Source organism: Anticarsia gemmatalis, chromosome Z (genome assembly GCF_050436995.1).
Source record: "Anticarsia gemmatalis isolate Benzon Research Colony breed Stoneville strain chromosome Z, ilAntGemm2 primary, whole genome shotgun sequence".
NCBI classification, from domain to species: Eukaryota; Metazoa; Arthropoda; class Insecta; order Lepidoptera; family Erebidae; genus Anticarsia; species Anticarsia gemmatalis.
Window position 1 is genome coordinate 3,243,694 of NC_134776.1, and position 22,952 is coordinate 3,266,645.

The following is a 22,952-nucleotide window of genomic DNA, read 5'->3' on the forward strand; positions in this document are numbered from 1 at the left end:
TCTGTCACTGTCTGTCTGTCACTGTCTGTCTGTCACTGTCTGTCTGTCACTGTCTGTCTGGCACTGTCTGTCTGTCACTGTCTGTCTGTCACTGTCTGTCTGTCACTGTCTGTCTGTCACTGTCTGTCTGTCACTGTCTGTCTGTCACTGTCTGTCTGTCACTGCCTGTCTGTCACTGTCTGTCTGTCACTGTCTGTCTGTCACTGTCTGTCACTGTCTGTCACTGTCTGTCACTGTCTGTCTGTCACTGCCTGTCTGTCACTGTCTGTCTGTCACTGTCTGTCTGTCACTGTCTGTCTGTCACTGTCTGTCTGTCACTGCCTGTCTGTCACTGTCTGTCTGTCACTGTCTGTCTGTCACTGTCTGTCTGTCACTGTCTGTCTGTCACTGTCTGTCTGTCACTGTCTGTCTGTCACTGTCTGTCACTGTCTGTCTGTCACTGCCTGTCTGTCACTGTCTGTCTGTCACTGTCTGTCTTGTCACTGCCTGTCTGTCACTGTCTGTCTGTCTGTCACTGTCTGTCTGTCACTGTCTGTCTGTCACTGTCTGTCTGTCACTGTCTGTCTGTCACTGTCTGTCACTGTCTGTCTGTCACTGTCTGTCTGTCACTGTCTGTCTGTCACTGTCTGTCTGTCACTGTCTGTCTGTCACTGTCTGTCTGTCACTGTCTGTCACTGTCTGTCTGTCACTGTCTGTCACTGTCTGTCACTGTCTGTCACTGTCTGTCACTGTCTGTCTGTCACTGTCTGTCTGTCACTGCCTATCTGTCACTGCATATCTGTCACTGTCTGTCTGTCACTGTCTGTCACTGTCTGTCTGCCACTGTCTGTCACTGTCTGTCTGTCACTGTCTGTCTGTCACTGTCTGTCTGTCACTGTCTGTCACTGTCTGTCTGTCACTGCCTGTCTGTCACTGTCTGTCTGTCACTTTCTGTCTGTCACTTTCTGTCTGTCACTTTCTGTCTGTCACTGACTGTCTGTCACTGACTGTCTGTCACTGACTGTCTGTCACTGTCTGTCTGTCACTGACTGTCTGTCTGTCACTGACTGTCTGTCTCTATATTTGTATAGCTCCCAGTTACTAAGTCTGTTTCTTTGTCTCCATTTATCTATGTCCCCATGTCTAATCTCTTATGTCTTGTCTTTGTATGTCAATAAGTCATATGTCCGTATTCCATAGAATATATCTGTCCGATATCTAAATGTCAACGACGGCTACCGACAATACTGCTATGACCGATGTACAGCAACAGCATCACCCGCATATAAGGCTAGAGCAAACGAGTTGAAATTAAAATATCAATATGCTATACTGCACCCGCAGGCTCCCTACAACAACGTGGGATAGTATCTCCGTCTCGCTCGATTGTGCGCATGTCGCGCACCGCTGACAAAATGGCCGCCCCTTTGTGAGCCCACGTAATCGATCGATACAGGGCGTACGCCGCCATCCGCCATTTTGTTTTCATCCCGGGAGTTTGTGAACGCTATAAGAAAATGAAACTAAGCTCGTAGCCCTCAGCGTTTTATCGATGTCGATCAACAAGACGATGCGCCTATTAAAACAAAGAAGGGTATATCCCGCCACTAAGACGCCAACGCCGACTAAGACGCTCCTTCAATGGCTCCAGTACTAAAAAGACTAGAAAAAAAATTTAAGACTCCTTGTCTGGTCTCCCTCCGTCACCGAGCACTCACGTATCACAGCAAGGTAAAAGAAAGCAGATGAAGCGTCTCTAGAGTCAAACAAAGAAAAGTCTTGCAGAGGCCCACCGAAGCTGCATTTAAACTGCTCCAATGCCATGAAGACTCCAACAAATTATGCCTTTGGAACCATATCTTCCAGCGAAGCTCGAACATGCCACAGCTAAAGCAGGCGTAATGAAGGCTTACCTTCTCAGGGAACTCCTTGCCAGCGCACAGGAAGCAGCCGCAGTCCTTGCACGGTGTCTCTTCGTCATCTCGGCAGGTTAGGCAGTTGAGAGGCGTTGATCCTACACCAATATTCAACGTTAGAAGCTAATATTAAAAGCCAATATTCAATGTTAGAGGTAAAGTAGTGACACGTCATCACTCCGCGGCGCTCGGTTCTGGACTGAGCTGCACCGGCCGGGGCGCGCCCTAGCTCGGGGTAGCCTTTGCGCATGTCAGGTACCCCCCACCCCCCGTATTCTACGGACGCGCGGGGGTGCGCGGGTGAGCGGGGGGTACCGCGCATGCTTGCTCTCGAGCTAACGCCCAATGCAGATACGGTATTGATTTCTGTTCGCCCATCTGCAGCATCCCAGATATCTGCGCGTATCCGAAAAAGTGCACACTGCGCACGTCACCGGGCCTCGCCCAATGCAGATGTGCGAGCGTCATGCGCAGGGCGCAGCTAACCAATTTTAGACTACATCTTGGACTTTTATTTTTCCCAACATTCAGATATTTAAAATCCAACAGTATGGCCAAAACTGATACCACAGGAGTGCATCATTAGATGATTACGCAAGTAACTAGTCTGGAGGAAACTTGATTTTTGCAAGTACTGAAACTGTACCAAAGGGAGGTTTACAGAAAGAAGGTCATATCCCTTAGAATAATGGAAATGCAATTTTAAGGATATTTTGGTATAGCAAATAAATGTTATGAAGTCCAGAACATTCTTTGTTCCCACACGACTCTTTAGCGCACAGTTTACCGCGCACGTTACAAGCCCCACCCAATACCAGTGCGCTTTCTGCGCAAACCGTAGTGACTGAGTTCAAAAACAGGATTTATTATTTCAGTCAACTTTAGAAAAACGTATAACCCCCTCATTAAACGTTATTTAATGTAATTGTAATTGGTTCATTTCAAGGTAAAAGAACAAATGTTATGAAGTCCAGAACATTCTTTGTTCCTATTGGACTCCCTCAGCACACCGTTCAACGCGCACGTTACAAGCCCCACCCAATACCAGTGCGCTTCTGCGCCAAACGTAATAACAAAGTTCAGAACATAGATACATTTTCAGAAAAATTCAAAACCCCCTCTTTAAATGTCTTGTAATGTTAGTGCAATTGCTTCATTGAAAGGTAAAAAAACAAATGTTATGAAGTCCAGAACATTCTTTGTTCCCACTGGACTCCCTCAGCGCATACTTCACCGCGCACGTTACGAGCCCCACCCAATATAGTTGCACGTTCTGCCCCAAGCGTAATGACTAAGTTCAGAATATAGATATATTTTACAGAATAATTCAAAACCCTCTCATTTAATGTCTTTAATAGCCAGCGGAATTGCTTCAGCGCAAGGTAAAAGTACAAATGATATGAAGTCCAGAACATTCTTTGTCCCTTAGGACTCACTCAGCGCATAGTTCACTTCGCGCGTTAACAGCCCCACCCAATGCAGTTGCGCGTTCTGCCTCAAGCATAATGACAAAGTTCAGAAGCAATAATTATTTTTGGGAATCTCAAAACCCCCTTATTAAATGTAAAAGTAGCGTTTAATGTTACCAGATGTTTATTGAACGACTTCACTTAAAAGATTTCAAAGCTTTAGATGCACATAAGTATCAAAAGAAAGTTAGAACTCACTTTTTAAAATGTGGTAGATTGTTTGTTTCCACAGGATTCAATCTGCCAGCCATGGTGCACGCTGCGAGAACACCGAGCACTGCAGGTAAAAGTCACGCCCGACACTCCGAGCCCCGCATCTAGCTCCTCTCAATGCAAGTGCGCGACTTGCGCGCCGCGTTTATGTCAAAGTTCACAGCCGCCATTTTGTTCGCTCTACAGGACGCCGCACTAGTCCACTCGAGTCCCTCTTCATGTCTCAATGCAGGTAATCGAACAGCTTGACAGGTATATTCTACAATACGCAATACACCGCACATGTTAACACTAGTCCGCTCTCCCGCCTTTACTCGCTACAGATGTGTATCTGCGCGACGCGATTATGGCAGAGTTCACAGTCGCCATCTTGTTTCTTCTTTAAAACTCGGCACGTGAACTCGGGTATCTCACAGCAGGAGTACGAACCGAGCAACGCGGACACCTTTAGACAACGTGATACAGTAACCCTCTATTACTTGGCGCCACTCACTGCATATACGCGACCTGCGTGATGCTTTAATGTCAGAGTTCACAGACGCCATCTTGTTCTTCATCTCACCACATATGTCAACTCTCTGCGCATGACAACTCTCTGCGCATGTCAACTTAATTCGCATGACAACTCTCTGCGCATGTCAACTCTCTGCGCATGACAACTCTCTGCGCATGACAACTCTCTGCGCAAGTCATCTCTCCGCGCATGACAACTCTCTGCGCATGTCAACCGCGCGCCCGGCACTGTTCACCGCAGATATGCAAACTCCGCGACCAATTGATGCTTTAGTCAACCATCTTATTTCTAAATTCTCCATTTGTCCCCCACAGCTGGTGGAGCAGCAGATGTACTGGCCGTGGCAACGACGCGTTTAATTCGTATACGCCATTTTGTTTCATCTTCAGCACGCTGCGCATGACAACTCAAGAATCAGCCCCCTCCTCCCCGCAACTGTCAATGCAGGTGCGCGATCTGCGCGACGCGATTATGTCAGAGTTTGCATCTGCCATTTTGTTTGCACAGGATCCCGCGCATGCGAACTCGCGAATCAAGCATCACCCCCCCCCCCCCCCCACTCGCCTCTCAATGCAGGTGCGTCAATGCTTTAGTTCGTAGGCGCCATTTTATCCAAAATCCAAATATCCAATGCCATTTCTTCTTGGCATTCCTAGCACTAATTGATTAAATGCGATTATATAATTTAAATACGATTATATAATTTAAATGCGATTATATGATTAGATTACGATTATAAAATTGAATTAGGCAAACTGCACGACACCTCCATGTCAAAGTTCGCAGCCGCCACTATGGTTATCCTATTATACAGCGCACATATTAACACGAGCCCGCACTCCCGGCACTACTCGTTGCAGAATAGCGATCTGGGCGACGCGATAATGACAAGACTCCGCATGTGAACTCGAGACACTCGCAGCAGGTGCACGAGTTGCGCGACGCCGACACCTTTAGTGACGTATGCGCGACCTGCGCGATGCATTCATGTCAAAGACGCCATCTTGTTCGTTCTTCATGTCGCTGCGCATGTCAATTCAAGACTCAGTCACCCCCCCCCCCCCCACTCCTCTCAATGCAGGTGCGCGAGGCGTCAATTCCTTACTTTATAGCCGCCATTTTGTCCAATATCTAAAACGCCGTATGCATATTGAGTTTGCCATTCGGCATTTTCTGCACTCGAACTGTATTTACGCGAACTGCACGACACCTTCATGTCAAAGTTCACAGCCGCCATTTTGTTTGCTCCACAATACAACGCACATTTCACACACTCATGGCACTACTCGCTGCAGTCGTGCAAACTGCGGGGCACGGTAACGGGATAACTCAGCACGTTAACTCGACACTCACACAGCAAGTGTGTAGTCTGCGCGACGCCGACGCGTTTAAAGACATTTAGTTCCGAGGCGCCATGATACTGCACCACCCCCACCATCCGCGCCCCTCACTGCAGATGCGCGACCTGCGCGATGTGAAGTCAAATTCGTTTTACACAGCTATTCGATCCCCCCACTCCTCCCCTCTCTGCATTGCAGGTGCGCCAACTGCTCGATGCGTTAATGTCAGAGTTGATAGGCGCCATTTTGTTTTATCTACAGATCTTCCCTCTAGTTATCTCTTGGTTGACCACCACCATCCCTGCTACTCCGGATACTCCCCGTCAGCTCGCCGATGCGGGTGCAGACGTAACGATAGTAAAGTTTTCCATCTGAAGTATCCACAGCAAGGCCGATACGCTTAGCGACGTAAACGTCGAACAATGTTGGGTTTGCTCGAGTACTCGGTCGCTCCTCCGCTCCCAAACCGCATGTGCACATACTGCGGATAACGTCGCTCTCAGGGTTGATAGCCCCCATCTTGTGTTATCTTCAGAACTCCGAGCAAGTCAACTGGATACTCCCTCCTTGGATTCCTAACTGCAAGAACACGAACTGCAAATCCTTTCTTTAATGTATAAAACGCGAACGCGCACTCCTTAGGTAAGAAGCCACGCTAGGTAACGCCCTAGCTAACAAGGCCCGCCGGGTCTCACGCTGCAGGTGTACGAACTGCACGACGCCGATACGTAGACTGACGCCCAGTTCGTACGTTGGCGTTCCGCAGGGCGCCGCGCATGTCAACTAGATCCCCCCGCACCTAACTGCAGATGCGCAACCTGCGCGACGCGTAAATGTCGGGGTTCACAGCCGCCGCCCTTTGTTCGTTCTACAAGCCTCCGCATATTCCCCCCCCCCCCCTACTGCGCAGCGCGTTAATGTCGGGGTTCACAGCCGCCATTTTGTTCGTTCTACAAGTCTCCGCACAAGTTATCCCCCCCCCCTTACTGCACGTGCGCGGACTGCGCAGCGCGTTAATGTCAGGGTTCATAGCCGCCATTTTGTTTGCAAGCCTCCGCACAAGTTTCACTCTCCCCCCCCCCCCCCAACTACTAGTGCGCGAACTGCGCAACGCGTTAATGTCGGGATTCGCAGCCGCCATTTTGTATATTCTACAAGCATCCACATAAGTCCCCCCCCCCGTTTCTCGCTCTCACCGCACATGCGCGAACTGCGCGATATGCGGAGTTTTGGTCAGAATTTCAAGTTTCATCTTAATTTCCTATCTTCTATCGTCGGAACTTTATGAATACTAGTGACCAATTTTATATCGATTATCACGGAATTATTACGATAGTCTTAAAACCCCTTTTCGTCCACTAGAAGTCAGACAAAGGCTTAAGCCTTGCGCATGTCTGCCCCACCCCAGGCTGCGCAACGTGCATGTAGCTAAGATGGACACCATTTGTTTCAGATTTTCTTTGTCATGTTTTCTTCAGTAACCCGGTTAGAAGCGACATCATTAAAAACACTCAGCAGTTTAGATCATTTATATGTATAAATTGTTCTTGAACAAAGACCTAAGTTGCGCGGCTACTCGGCCGGACCCATCGGGGGTGGAAGGGGGGGTGGCGTATGCGTTACGTAACATCACTTCCTTTGTTCTTTTCGCGAACAAGGAAAATTATTGTACCCGCAGAAAAATTGTGGAAAGTTAAACAAAAACTAATGCAGTAACAAAAGAGGAAGAAAGAAAAAAGAGAAGAAAGATAAGATAGCCAATTAAAATATCTTACGTTTGTCCGGGGGTGATGTCTTGAAGTCGGCAGTCCTCTCGGCAACTGGCACTGGAGCTTCAATCGCGAATATCTTATCGTGGACCCTCACGCGCGTTTCACTGGGCACGGCATCCGGGCCGAGGTATAAAGTCCCAATCAGTTCGTAAACCGCCCTCGTCTTTTTGATTTCCCCCACTTTGAAATCAAACCTGTCGAGCACACACGATTAAAATTAACACTTTGAATACTTTTAAAAATACAAAAACGCCCGTACATTTTGGACCGTGAGAGCACGCGCGACATGGCGGAAGGTCCGGCAAAAACTAATCGATGCAATAAATTTTATTGGAGAACTGCACTGCTGATTGCGCATCGCAACTTCGGCAGCACTGGTGCATACGATGCGCCAATGACGTTGTTGCGCCAATTTCAAAAGTCTAGCAAGTACTAGACTTGAACTAGGTCTCGAGTTCAAACCTAACTCTTAATCACCACTTTTTGGAGCATTGATATATTAAGGACTATGTTACTACTAATTATAAAGTAGGATAAGTGAAGAAAACTAAGATCTGTCTAAGATTTCAAAAAATATTCGCTTTTAAATGCAGCTTACAATCTGATTCGGTCTTCAACGAAGATAAAGTACTTCGAATTACACATTTTTGGGCTTGAAAAGAAGCGTAATACAATATATTTTATTTGTTATACTCTAGGCAAGCCGTAAGATCAAATAGTAATAAGTGATAATAAGTCTCACACTTGGAAAACCAAAATTTTCGGTCGCCTTCTAATATTACAGCATTCAATGAATAATTTTTGATTTGATAGCATTACTAAGCATTCTAATGCCACCACAAAGCTACTAAAAGCAAACACTTGCTAGTTTAACCACTAGTGACTTAAATGTTTACTTTAAAAGACAATACTGATACTAGGTTTTATTTTTTACATCGTAGAATCATTACATTATGACGAAAAATTAGACACAGCTAGCGAGCAAAGAAAAATAAAGAGAAACTATAACCCACACAAAGTCGAACCCACGACGCCCAATACGTAGTGTAATGGAACAATGGTGGAGCAGCAGTCTCACTAAAATAATGTGTAGAGTAACATTTTTCGTTAAAAAATAAAGTAGATAATATAATAAAACACAGCAGAAATGACTTTATTGCATCATCTTCATGTTCACAGTTTTATTAATGAAGCATACATTTCATGTAAGTCATCGAAAATATTGACATGAATCACAGAATAATAAATTATTGTCTGCAGAGTACGTAGTACTGTTTTTATGCTAGATGCCTAGCTTACAATGAAAAATAATATCAACAAATGACGTCATCGACCTGTTTATTTGAATCAAGCCTCCTATGCTAAATATATTTTGCATACACCTAACAACTACTAACAGAAAGTACCATTTAAAAGTTGTTACGATACGAAATTCAGCAAATTTAACAGTATAATATTGTCGTATCATTGCATGCAATCTTGTGTAATGTCGCTCAGACTCTTGAAATAGTACGTGCATTATAAGTTTAAACAAATAATTTGTCTTATGTAAAACCAGACCACTTTGTGACTATAATCGATTCACATTTTATATTCTATTTTCGTTTTGTTTATAGTCCTTAGTATTTAAAATGTCCGTGGTTTCTAGTGAGAAATGAAGTGTCTGTAAACCGGCTACTACTCGCAACAGCAACAAAAATGAGATGAAATACATTCACAGTCAAACTTTCACACACTACGAGAGTTCGGAAGAGACCGGCACCTATAGGAACTAAGTTGCAATCAAAGCTTGACTTCACAGTAACATACGAGGCCTAAAGCTGTCACTTTGTATTTATTTCTATGGCGCCAAAATTCAGATCTAGTGGACGCAGTACCATAGAAATTAATACAAAGTAACAAATCCTTGCGGTCGCAGCTTTAGGCCGTTCGTACACAAGGCTACGCAAATATCCGATACATAGCGATCTTAAAGTGACTACCTCAATTACATTAAGGATCGCACACGATTTGCATAGCCGTCAATCATCCTGCAGCTGACATTGTATGGCTGTAGTCGTTTGAAGACTAAAATCGTCGAGTATCGTAGTCTTGTGTACAAAGGTCGATATTGCCACACGCTATTTTTTTCATTTCTGCTAAGTATCATATCACTTTTTTTTAACATTGTACGAACTACAAATTTCTGTTGAACACATACTAACACCAAAACCCTTTAAGACGTTAAAGCCAAACTGAGGCACATTCCGAAATCGTTTGGAAACAAAATGCAAGCAAGCTCATCATTCGCTTTATTACCTTTTTAAGGTCTCCTTTTCACGTCTGTTTCTTACTGTTTCTGGTGAAATTACTGAATAAATAAAGTTAGTAGTTAAAACAAGTTCTATTTTCATCATAACACATTGTTACCACTCGTCGCAATGTCGTCTGTGCAATGATTGAGCCAGGAAACAGTTTTTGGAATAAATTAAAATGGTGTTCGTCAGCACTGAATGTAACAAATCGCTCGACCAGGGCGTGTGGCACAGAATAAAGTTGATTGGCGTTAACAGGAAGAAGCTTATAGCCAACAATTGGCAAAGTGAAGCTGAGAATAAACTAGGTTGTAACCTTTCACCATTTCTATCTCACCTAAATTTTATTTGCACTTAATAATACTTCTTTCTTCCGACTCACCCTATTCCTAACTTCTAGTAACCCATGTCTCTGTTCAACAATATGAATAGCTGCTTCCAATCATCCTCTCAATCAACAGACGACACAATAATTTAACTCTCACAAACAAACTGCACCCAGATTTGATAAAATTACTAGTTTGATGTGAACAAGAAATCCGTAGTAAGCAATGTGATGATATCTTAGCATCAGTGATTTCCATTATGTAGATATCCTTAACCTGGCAGATGTCTCTTCCACCAAAGTTTTATTTGCATTTAACTATTTCTATCTTATGCTTTGCCTTCCTACTCATAACTTCTAAACCTTTAACTCTCACAAACAAAATGCAACCAGATTTGCTTAAATTCCTTGTGCTTAACAACAAGAAACCCAAACATCACAGTGATAACCACAGTTTATAAGGTTAGAACCAGACTGGTATCAAGCACAAAAATACGTTTCTGAGAAAGGATAGGAAAAGTGTTGTACATTTTTCAAACCTCACCAATACTATGGTAAGATGTTGTGATCCCGGAAAATACTGGGAAGCACCTAAGGCTGGGTGGCTCGAAAGAATTATGAATTTTCTTTGCCATTAGGTAAAATACTCTATATTAGTTACATTTTACTCAGATGAACGATAAGTGTTACCAGTTCATCCCTAAGACCCAAACCATACTTTTTCTTACTAATATAATCACTTCATTCTAATACACCCTCTTATGTAATTTTTATATTAAGATTTCATACAATCACTTTCTTCACTTCACTTAAGATTTCACACCTGCACTCGCTATCATACGCCACTAATTACTCAAACATTCTTAATTAATAACTCAAATACACAAGTACTGTACATTCTTAATTAATAACTCAAATACACAAGTACTGTAGCTTGATTGTTTACTATTATCAACGTATGTATGATATGATAAGTATCACTATTACATAGTACAGAATCGCGTTACTGACCCTATTCTATACAAAGACAGATCCTAAATCACTTGCAATGCTCCCAAACATTTATACTCCATTCATACATCATGAATGAGATCTACCTTCTATTATTTTGTTGAAACTATAATTACCAGTAGCCCTTTTCTAAAGGTTCGTCAGTGTTATGGTTGATCATGACCGTAGTGCCGACTTGCAGGTCTTTGATGTCGATCTCCGTCCGCGCGCGGGGCCTGATGTCTTGAACCTTGCAGTACAGGTTGGAGTCCTCGTCGCTGGAACAAGTACGCATGTGATTTTAATATGGGACAAAAACAAGATTTTTTTTAGGTCTTGGGTTGCTACCTAGATTACTACTATATTGATGATAGTAGTCTTCGTGAACTATAAGGTGTTTTCCTAATATTGAGAAATTAAATCAAGTTTAGTGAAATATCAACATTTTGTAATGACGTCACATGTTTATTTAGTATTCTGGTCGAGAAAATTTGTGAATTGTGCGAGAATATTGTGACTTTAATAAAGTGTGTTAAAAAAATTAGGTAGGTTAGGATATAAATTTTATCTTCACCAGTTTGTTCTTTTGTTAACCCAGTAAAATAGTAAATTCATTACATTCATGAAAATCGACCTGCTAAGTTGTTGGACTATACCTTGTATTACCCAGTAATTTGTAGTCATTATCACCCAGCTTAGACCTTGAGCGTCAATTTTGCCTGGAAGTTTATTTGCTAATGCATACCACGATAAAGAGAGGTATTGGAAATTCTTTTTCTACAAAGGTAAAATACAGGCAAAAGTTTGTATGAAAAACTGAATTCGATTTATGAAAATTGGTGTTTCTGGGTTTTGCTAGATTTCTTAAATTAACACGAGAAGGGGTTGGACAATTGTATGGAATTTTTTTGCACTTATGATTCCTAGAGTAATTAAGAACGAATGTCTACTAATATACTTTCTGGTAGGATATAAAATCTCGGTGGATTAAAGACTTTTAGGTATTTTTTAAATGTATAAATGGGCATACAGATTTAATTACTGATTGACTGACTTAATTCATACATCAACGCACATTTAATTTACTGTATTACAGACTTAAAATTTTGCACAACACTTCTTATCAAACGTAAAGATTTTTGGAAATTCACCTCCAAAGGGGTTTTATAGGGATGAAAGTTTGAACGTAAAAGCATAATTCGCTAAAGTTAGAATCGTGAAGCTGTCTCCTAAGATGGTTAAAAACACATTTTTATATACGGGTGTTGTTTAGTTTTTGCTACTGGAAGTCTGTCAGATCTTTGATTAGAAATAAATAATGATGTGTTTCAGTGTTTTTAGCAAAAATTAAGGGACTTGTATAGGAATCGTTTCAATGCGATTCTTTTTTGAATCGAGAACGATTTTATTAGCATGGAATTTATATTAACATGAAATTTTACACCTAGTTTTCTAGAAATTGCTGATTTCATTCTGAAATTATCGCGCGTGTCTTTTCGTATCTAATATAGTTCATTAAAAGATGCAAGATTGAGCCAATTTAATAGGAGCGCTTGGCAGTATAGCGGCCTGAACGACGCGGGTTGATGAAATGGCAAATGCGCGAATTTGTGAGTAAGCGCAAAGCAAACCACAACACAAAGAGCCATGAGTTAAAGGCCCGTCTACTGCTAAAATTAAATTAGCTAATAATACTGACCCTGGGATGTTCCAGCTAAAATCCGGAAAAGGTTGCACACCAAGGGGTGTTAGTGCCCACTCTAATATATAAAGGCAGTTAGTGTGGGGCGTGGCAGAAAAAGGACGCAAGTAGAATAAATGCAGTAGGAATACGCTCATTGCGCAGTAAGTGCGGTAAAAGAATGGCGTGATGACCATTGTTGTGGTCGAAAAATGTCGTGACAAACATTAGAAAGGTATGCTTAAATGGTTTGGTATGATAATGTAAAGAAGAGAGATTGAATGAATGTACAATAGGCAACGAATAAAATTTACTGGGAAGTAAATAAAACGGATGGAGAGGACGGCCTAGAAAGGCAAACAGATCATAAGTGTTATTTCACAAAAATATCTGAAATTCGTAACCGAGCTTTCTTTCTTTTTGTATAGATGTGAATGTAGCAAGAGAAGTTTGTAGGGATCGTTGCTTTAAATCTGGCGTTCTTTGGTCTCTGGCCAGCTAGCCAGAGACCAAAGAACGCCATTTCATAGCGTCTTTTCATAGCCTACGAAAAGGGCGTATTTTTATACACATTACCTATGATTAATAGATTTTTTGTACAATGAGACTGATATGGGAGATAAAATAGAGGAAGAATTTATATAGCCACTAGCGTCCCGACAGACGTTGTCCTGTCTAAAAAATTAAAAAAAACAGTCGACAGACGTTGTCCAGCGGACAAAATTGTGAATCTAAACCATTCTCAGATCCCTACTTACTCTACTACTTATCAATCAGATCTCGTATCATGATCAGATGGCATTTTGACAATTGTTTTCTTACATTTGCTGTCACTTTATATAGCAGATAGGGTAGCTGACACTCAATTATTAACTTTTTAACTGGCCCTCGGGGTTTAATTTAAAACACCTCTTGTGGGCAGGTTACTGGTTTTGATAATTTCAAATCATGTAATTTGAAGCCATTTCAAAACACAATATTTACGCTTTTCTTAATACGTGATTTGAAACTCTATGACTTCTACTTTATACATGATTATTGTAAACGAAATATTCGCAGTGAAAATTGCATTTGGTATCAAAGAACAACTCTACACCAGTTTTTAAGAAAGAGACACAAGCAACTTAAAAAAACAGAACAAAACTATACTTACGCTTACTAAAACTGTACTTACTCAGAATCTAATTGTACTTTAAATAGTAAACCGGCGTCAACACTTTGTTTCACTTCAGTCTTCTTCGCCTCCTCGCTCGGTTTTTTTCGCACAGCTTTAGGTGACTTCGTGAAGTACCTGGCAATGCCTTTACTTCTAATCTTAGAACTACTATCACCGTTCATAGGACTACTCGGTGGTTTATTCTCAACATCGTTCTCTTTATCAAAACTTTGGTTATTATCACTGTTATCGGAATTAGAATTAGAAGTAAGTCTTTCTGAGTCGTTTGTAGAGGTATTTAAATCAGGTGTCTGTGGAATGTCTGGGTTTTGGACTATTCTAGTTATCTTGCCTTCGAGCCACGAGCCTAGTTCTCGGTCTCTCACGTCTATCAAATCGCCGACTGCGTACAACGTGCTTTCTGCATCTGAAACATTTTTAATGAACTTTTGTGTAAAAATATATTTTGCAATACACATATTGCAGAACGAAATTGTGGTGCTGGTGATTGGATTCTAGATCTTTATAATTTAAGGTGCTAAGGTGATTCGCTTTGCGTGCAAAATTAGCTATCCGTTAAAATGTGTTTTATTTTTATGCAGTTTTAATTGCTATTTCAATGCACACTTGCTATGGATTTTTTAAACCATTATGTGCTTATCACCATTCATCCATTCAATACTCAAAGAGGTTTTTATTCAATTTCGTAAAAAATAGTTATTAGATGACCTCGGTTCTTGTCTGGGAAAGGCAGCTTATTGTGTCCTTACAGGATGTATGTAGGAAGTACGTAAAAAAGATAAGGCAATTTACTATGTGCAGCAATGAAATGTAATTTTACTCACATACTAATTTTAATGATACATAATTATGTTAAGTTTAAAATTTCAGGCAGATTCTCTCTTTCTACATAACCATTTTTGCTTATAAAGATAAGCAATGCTGCTAGTCTGGACATGTGCAAGACAGATGGAGAAAATTCAATATGATGCATTATTCTGATAATTCCCTTTTTATGAAAGTGTGTTTTACTACATGCACATATCAATAGTTTGCCTAGATGTCAATATTACAAAATAATTATAACTTTGTAAATCTGCTCAACAAATGTAAATCAATAATTTTAACTAAGGTAAACAATAACTGTGGGTTCTTTATCTTGTCTTAGGTAGCATACAAGACAATGAATAATAGAACAATCTTTCACACAAAATACCTTCACCTAGAACTCATGCTTTCATGCATACAAAAAGATCAATATGCCTTAGAGACCAGTTGTTGTCAATTAATAATATAATTTGATATTCGGCCATATCAAAGGGTTTTCAGGTAACTATGACATGAGGTTGATCACTTACCATTATGATGACATTGGAGACTATCAATTACCTACAAACCTTGCATTCAGAAAGAATATAATACACGAAATACCGCGACTCTGTTCGCGTGAAAACATTTCCCGTTATAAAAAGTATCCTGTGTTCATCAATGTTAAATTTTATTAAAATTAGTTCGGTATTTTTCGTGAGGAAGTAAACTCTCAATTCTAATATTAGTAGTATTGCAAAATTTGATCTTTTATGACAGTAAATCAGAATCATCTGTCACTTACAGATGATTCATCAATGCTATAGTTCATTCACATGTACAGGAGAATGGACATCAACATTGTGTACCAATCAGATAAATCATCTACTCATATATGAGTCAATCATAACAATAAGAAAAGCAACAGTTTCGCACAGCATATAACATATCTGATGAACTATAGACCTTTATATGAGTACAAGACATTGACATCATCACTCATAGTTTTCCAATAATAGCACTGTTTAAGTAACACTACTATATTTAAAAAGAACTCACAAAATGCTATAAATAGCATTTTGTTTTTCTTGAGTGTTTGACTGTAAGTTAGTCTGGTTAAGAAAAGTTTGGACTTTGAAGCATTGGACTACTGCAACTTTGTTATGCTGATACCCTTCAAAGAATATATTAGATTAGTCATAGAATTTCTGAGAACACTAGGCATTATAGTCATTCTAGCACTTCAGAGCATTTTCTGCACTATGACAATCTATCATACACAAACATGAGTATACCACATTTTTTGTTGTTGTTAGTTGGTCAATATAATTTCCAATCCTTATTAACATTCACTACTGGTTAAGTAACTCATTTAAGAAAAATAATAAATATTTAGTCCCCCAACAGCTCTTGGCCAGTACAGTGGACTCAGGGTGTAGGACCTTGCTCTTTTCTGTAGGGTTCCTTGCCCAGGAGAGGGACATGAATGGACTAAAGTAATCAACTAAGAAAACAATTGTCTACTTACCTTTATATTCTTTTTCCTTATTGCCAGCTCCATTTTCTTTTTCGTCAGTACCGTTAGAATTTTTCGTTTTTTCTTTGGGGCTGTCATCTGGCTGCGATTTGACCATAAGCTGGATAACATCGTTGAGCTTGATATTGTAGTCATGGAATGTATAGCCATTTTCAAGCTGGAATTTAAACAGAAGTACTTCTATAATTCTATTCTTTAACAATTTTAGTAAGAATTTAATGCAAATGAAATAGAAAAACACACACAAATGTTCACTCTTGAATTTATAGTTTTTGTTTTACTTGATTCTAAGTTCAACCAACTGTTTAAAAAATTCACATGTGTCATGTTAACCACTACCTACTTAATTCACTCAATTATTTTGGAAACTCCAATCACATGCCTCCCAACCAATAAATATGAAGATAAAGTAGGAGTGAGAGTAATACTTCACACTATATTAAAATTAAATTACTGCATGTTCGTTGAATTAAAAAAAATTATCAGTGTAATTCAATATGAAACTTCTTTAAATGTTACAGTTACAAAATTATACTTGCAGTGTTAATAAATATACAAACAAAAAACTTCGTCAAATATGTGAAATTAGAAAATATGGAGTTTGAAATGCTTTTACAACAGAGAATACTGTATTATACTACATACATAATGCTAGCTATTGTATGAATCAACAATAGAGGGGTACACAAAAAACCAGCATAGTCAAATTGTCACCTGGCTGCATAAAACTAGCACAAGTAATAATAATGTTGAATTTGAAACAAACTCAAAGGTATTCTAACAGCTAACATCTCATAGGAATATGTTAGATCATTAATTAATGACGAATAACAATAGAAGGTATTAGGTTAGCAGAGCAACATGCTTAATCCAAATGAAGAAACTGTTAAGACATATTCTGATCTACTAGAAGTGCAGTCAAACAAATTCCCAATGGCATGCTAGCGCTGGCACAAACCACGCATGAGAACAGCTGTAGGGAGACATGCTCAGTTCAAACAAACGCACGTGCAATAATTTCGCCGTAGCATAGCTCAGGGACCACATGGAACCACTGCACAACCGCATGACTATCTACTATCACGTAAACATCAATAAATGTAGGTAAATATAAGGCTCCAGTAACCAATAAATACAATAAACGAACAAGTAGCATGCCCAGTACCACTTAAATAAAATACAATACTCTGCAAGACTTCAATTTGTAACTCATCAAGGCAGAGAATCTGTTCAAACATACTTGAATTTTCGTAAAACATGACGTCACGAAACCGTTGAAAACTACAACAGTTCTTTTTGTTTTACTTTGAATTCCTAGCTCGGACTAAGCTGTGTAAACATTACACGTGTTTTGGAGAAAAAGAAAGCAATACTTACTAGTTTTCCACCGTAAAATAGGCGCTGAAGTTTCGGCACCACACCAAACTTATCCTTAATTATACGCCGGAATTGTTCTACCTTCGTCAATTTGGACTCAACAACCACAATAGTATCTGGTTTGCCAAAGATACGTATCCGAACATGCATTTCGATGAATAATTGAAAGCATTTACAATTCAAAATTTATGTGTACACAGGAAACACGGTGCCAGATTTTGATCGTAATAAAATGGCGCGAATTGTTCGCTCGATACGTCGCGTACTGTCAAAACTAGTGACGCTGACGTTTATGACAAGTTTATGGCTACTGTTGTAAAAATCACGTTGTAGTCAATTATTATTTACGTATTTAATCAAGAAAATAACCATCTAATTTTACACAAAATTAAAATTTATGAACAAGGTGTATAACTACCAACTATAATTCACTTTCATATTTTTTTGTTTGTGTAAAAAAATGCCACGGTATTACGTATTGAACAAATTCTATTAAAATATGGTATATATACGTAGAAAGATATTACTATTTTAGTTGTTATATAAGAAATAAACAAATCTTTTAACTTTTGCGGTACCCTATTTTAAATTGAACCCGTAATCTTAACGGTTTATTACTATTTTAACAATTAATTGGACTGATAAAGTTGAAAAGGGTAACAAAAATTTACGTTACTTTTAACGAGCAATATCAACTAGTTCAGTTTGATCTTCTACATAGCTGCCATGTTTACGGCTTGGCTCCTTTTATCTATTTTCTTCTTGATCTTCGATGATGCCGAGGGCGCCTTGGCATCTTTGGTAATCACTATCAAATTGTCAATATTCTGTTGATGTAAATTACGATATATTCATGGTAAATAATGATATATTATTAAAATATTATTTCTCAGCACCCGGTATTGGTAGCCCGCTCTTCCCTCGACTGGATGCCTAGTCGCGTAAATTCATTGTATTCCGATGTGGGGGCATGGAGCGGCAAATTTGTATGTATTTCATTTAACATGGTAAAACTTAATGCCTTACTGCTCACCCTTTGTGATCAGCACAAAGGGTGAGCAGTTATATCCATTTGTATCCATACCTTATCAAGGGAGAGCTTATTGCTTTTCACTGGTTTCAAACCTAAAAACGGGTAGCAATTACTTATTTATTATTTACCAGAGACCTGTCATGGATGAAATTGAGTCTGATGAAGCCTTGAGGTTTTATCAGTTCTTGAACTATTTAGATGGAGCGAGTTTTGGAACAGGTAAGCGATTCAAAATAATTACTTCTACAAACATTATTTATCTCATGTTACACTGTAACAAATTGAAATTAACTGCATTATGTTAAATTTTCAGGCCCCATCGATGAATTTGTGGAAGCTATGTACAGGCTGGCCAATTATATGAAACAACAAAATAGTAGAGAAACACAATCCCGTGGTATGCGTGAGCTCGAAGCTATCAACGGGGAAAAAGGTATTCGGTGTATTTACAAGGACGATTTTTTCCTAATATATTAATACAATCAGTAAAGACCTTTCAAGATCCAACCTAAATATTTATAAGAAAAATGTGATTTACTACTTCTGCTTTACAGGAAATAGTATCAAAACCGTGTTGGAAGTCAGCACATTGATTATGCGTAAAAAACGCAAATTCTTTTGCACCGGCGAAGTAAAGGAGCCCATTGTGAACAATAAAATCATTTGCAAGGTATTTATTTAAGCACTGTGTGTTTAGAAATATAATGTTGTGTTTATCACAAATTAATATCAATGTGCTATTTTAAATTAGGACAGAATTCTGCTACCCATCGCTGGATCATCTTGCAGAGATGCCATTATGTACTGGCATCCTGATTTAACCGAGGAACACTATTGTGTGGGTGCTCTTGAAGCCAAAACCGCTGTTCACATTATGGATATAGAAGGTAATATTCATAACAACCAAATTAAGGCAAGTGTTTGGTTTGTTTTGGTCTACCTGGAATTTCCCGAAACTAATAACATTGTTACTTTTCAGGTGAAATGTTTTGCAAAGGAGACGACTATTCTAAACGCGAATATCTTTTGGCTTGTGACTTTTACGAAGATCAAGAGGCGCCTGTCGCTGACTTACTCCAATATTATCCAGATCCGGATCCTGAAATTACTCCAAAATTGTTCTAACTAACTGTGTTCTTACTGTTGTTACGCCTGCAGTTATCAAGAAATAAATGTAACCATTTGCGTGCCGCAGTCTCATTTCATTGTTTTGTAATATTTACTTTCAGTAATGAATTTCTACAATCATCGTTTAGTTTTAGTAGGTAGAAAATACTACTTAGCATACAAGTTCATTAAAGTACCAATTGTACTACTAAACTCACCCGAAGGATTATATTTATTATATTGGCAGGATAACAGTCGAATACACATTACGTAGATCGCAGGTGATATTGTTGGCAATCGTCTTAGAGCAAACACAAACAGAGCATTTATACGAAATACAAATAGGAAGTGCAGACATAATCAGATATTAATTACGACAGTGCAGTGAAAGAAAAAAATATATCAATAAAATGGAATAAAAACTTTAGAAAAACGTTTGTAGAAAATGTAGAAATAAACCGCTATAATTTGGAACTAATATAACCGACGTCATGTTTCTGTTCTTATAATTATTGTTGTTGATACTATTGATATCTACAACGTGTTGAAGCTTATATAAAATTTTGAATAGTAGGTACCTAATTATAAAAAATATTAAATAACTGCTCATATTGACCTTAACACGTCTAACGCCACGGGCGAAGAATAGTATTTGCGGGCGTTTACAATGAAACAAGAGCGTTACTTTTTGAGCTGTCATTACTGTCACAATAGTTGACATTGGTAATTTTTTATCTGTGTTCAATCAAGAAGAGCGGGACCGAGCGGGACGGAAGTCGGATGTATGTCAGTTGTCTGTCAGACATAAACGTCTGTACCGCGCAGACTCCAACCGTGTTCAGATATAAACGAAAGCGTAGGTAGCGGTAAAAGATCTCAAAATCGTTCGCATCTCGCATGCTGCTTTAAAAACTGTTTTCTTCATGTGATCTAAGATTTTTATAGCGGAATAATTGACCTACTATTTATAATTAATTCTAATTGAAAAATATAAACTCTTGTACCAGTGAGTTTGAATTAAAAGAAGCTCCCGAAGGATATTTTTATAATACCCGTTTAGGTTAATCATAACAGCTGTTTGCTTGTGCTAGAAAGTGCGGTATTTTTCTAACGGCATAATAAAAACGTAAACATGAGTGATGAAAAAGTAAAAATGAGGAAGCAGCTCGGTCTGCTGGAGGGTATAGCTATTATTCTTGGGATCATCTTCGGCAGTGGTATTTTTATATCACCTAAAGAAGTTTTGGAAAAAACCGGATCAGTATATGGAGCACTGACTGTATGGGCTGCCTGTGGAGTTCTAGCGACGCTGGGGGCCTTAGCATACGCAGAACTAGGTAAGCAGAGTAGTGTTTATTTATTTTCACAGCGAAAATTGCTTGCGTCCTTCTGCATTATTTGCACATGTGTTGTGTTGTCATGCTCTTTCATTAACTTTGTTTATTTTTGAATTAATATGTATTTTGTTTCCTGTTATTACATGACGCTGTGGTAGAATATACTTGTAGCTGTAATCCGCTGTGCGAACAGCAAGCTGCAACTTTATACTAAGGTCAAACTCTCTCTGTAAAAAAATGCTGGCTGTGCATAACCATTTCATCTTGATATAGAAAATAATTTGTTAAGTTCTAGAATATCAAACGAATCATTTAAAATAATGATTTCTTCTAGAAATACAGCTACTGGCCAGCGCCTGCCATAAATAGGTGGGAATGAGGATGTTGGATAGAAGTCTTTGTCCGACAGTGGTACAGCCTTAGTCTTGCATTAGCTATTTAGTCATTAGTGATTAGCTTTGATAGACTTTTGATGATCATCATTCTGTATAGAATAAACGAGTTGCACTCTCTCGCATGCAAATGTATGCTTTTAAATCTTTATGCTTTGGTTCATACACTGCTGGGTGACTAATAAAAAATTAAATATATTTTTATTCAAAAGAGCTTGATATTAGCATCTCATCTACTCCAAAAATTTTAACAAGCAATGATTAATAGGTAGTACATACATCCAATTTATCGGAATGTCTAAGGAATCACATAGAGATTAAAAAATCCTTAAATTTTATTTAGTTCCACTTAACATTCACTGTTGCTGGCCACTAGACGACACTTTAGATGCAACCATTTGTAATAAATAAGATAAAATAATAAAACAGTTTAGCTTACAACAAAATTTACTTGTTCTCCAGGAACAACACTGGCACAGAGCGGAGGAGATTACCATTACATCAATGAAGCCTATGGACCACTTCCTGCCTTTTTATACTTATGGGATGCTAACTTGGTTTTTGTGTAAGTATGCTTCTATACAACTACATATAGGGATATTCATGGGAGAAGAGAATCTATTAGAAGGGGGCTCCAACCAGTAAAGCAATATTCATAAATATATGGCAATAGATTTCTAATGGGGGTGGTGACCAGCTGCAGTGGATGCTAGAGGTTATTGTAGAGCAGTGTTTTCCCAAACAGTGGTCCGCGGAAGTCAAAATATGGTCCGCAAATAATTTTAAAAGGCGAACTGCAGGTTTATATGAAGAATTCGTACAGCTTACAAAATGTCATGTTTAGGTTTACTTTTTGTTTTAATTGGTAGCTAATATGATAAACAAGCTTATTTTAAAATTCTTATATTTTTAAAAGTTGGGAGGTAAAAGTTATGTCCATTTTTAGAAGGCCCGATAGTTCGCTAAATTGCTCAAATGCTGTCAAAACCACAATCCAAAACAACAGCAAATTAGCGGATGCGTAGACGTCAGACAAAAAGTGACGTCTCATGAGATTTTCTTTTTCTTTAGTTGTCAACAAATATAAGCCATATACCAAAAATTATTATTTAAATAAACAAATACTTTCTAATTAATCTGGACTTCTAAAAATAATACTCCCAAATAAAAATAAGTGACTTAGTCCCCTTAATAAGTGGTACAAATTCTGTTATGAAACAACACAAACTTTAAGCTGTACGAAATCTGCCGATCTCCTTTCGTGGTGATTATTACACTTAATTTTAAAAATACTTACATAGTGGTCCCTGCTAACAAGAATAATATAAAAGTGGTCCCGCACTACGAAAGCTTTGAGAACCCCTGTCGTAGAGGGTAGTAGTGGTAATGATAAGTGACAAAAAAATATAAAATCAGTTAAGTTATATTTGAAAGGGGAGCTCTTAAATTATTTTATTCTTGGAATTTATCATTAGAAAAATGAGAAACTGCTTCACAGCATAAAAGTTGCTTTGCTTTAAATAGTACCAAGTTGAATTCCATTGAAATGTTTAAGACAATCAGCTCTGTAGCATAATGTAGCATCAACATAAAATATAATGTTTGTTCCTACTCAAGCTAGTTAGGTACCTATGATTTTAGTGGTAAACCCAAAATTTTGAAAAAAGTTTGAAATGATCGACCTAAACTGATTTTTTTTGTGTTTTTGAGCCC

The 22,952-nt window shown here is 38.9% G+C and overlaps 3 protein-coding genes across 3 annotated transcripts in view; 2 read left to right on the forward strand and 1 right to left on the reverse strand.

Moving 5' to 3' along the window:
- The window catches only part of LOC142986341 (E3 ubiquitin-protein ligase UHRF1-like), a 32,262-nt gene extending 14,658 nt beyond the window's left edge, over nucleotides 1-17,604 (reverse strand). The window contains exons 1-6 of the mRNA XM_076134795.1: nucleotides 17,371-17,604; nucleotides 15,985-16,150; nucleotides 13,668-14,076; nucleotides 10,950-11,090; nucleotides 7,207-7,397; nucleotides 1,893-1,993 (exon numbers count right to left, since the gene is read on the reverse strand). Coding sequence (XP_075990910.1) covers nucleotides 1,893-1,993; nucleotides 7,207-7,397; nucleotides 10,950-11,090; nucleotides 13,668-14,076; nucleotides 15,985-16,150; nucleotides 17,371-17,520 — 1,158 coding nt within the window. The 5' untranslated portion in view covers nucleotides 17,521-17,604. The remainder of the gene's footprint in view (nucleotides 1-1,892; nucleotides 1,994-7,206; nucleotides 7,398-10,949; nucleotides 11,091-13,667; nucleotides 14,077-15,984; nucleotides 16,151-17,370) is intronic.
- A 437-nt stretch (nucleotides 17,605-18,041) lies between these two features.
- LOC142986436 (uncharacterized) lies at nucleotides 18,042-19,603 on the forward strand. Its single transcript, XM_076134941.1, has 7 exons — nucleotides 18,042-18,171; nucleotides 18,264-18,356; nucleotides 18,535-18,622; nucleotides 18,717-18,836; nucleotides 18,958-19,073; nucleotides 19,155-19,290; nucleotides 19,383-19,603. Exons 1-7 carry the CDS (start codon nucleotides 18,097-18,099, stop codon nucleotides 19,526-19,528), a joined length of 774 nt encoding a protein of 257 aa, XP_075991056.1. The 5' UTR covers nucleotides 18,042-18,096; the 3' UTR covers nucleotides 19,529-19,603.
- A 716-nt stretch (nucleotides 19,604-20,319) lies between these two features.
- gb (solute carrier family 7 member genderblind) overlaps nucleotides 20,320-22,952 on the forward strand; it is a 100,577-nt gene continuing 97,944 nt past the window's right edge. The window contains exons 1-2 of the mRNA XM_076134560.1: nucleotides 20,320-20,847; nucleotides 21,702-21,804. Of these exons, the coding sequence (XP_075990675.1) occupies nucleotides 20,643-20,847; nucleotides 21,702-21,804 (308 nt within the window). The 5' untranslated portion in view covers nucleotides 20,320-20,642. The remainder of the gene's footprint in view (nucleotides 20,848-21,701; nucleotides 21,805-22,952) is intronic.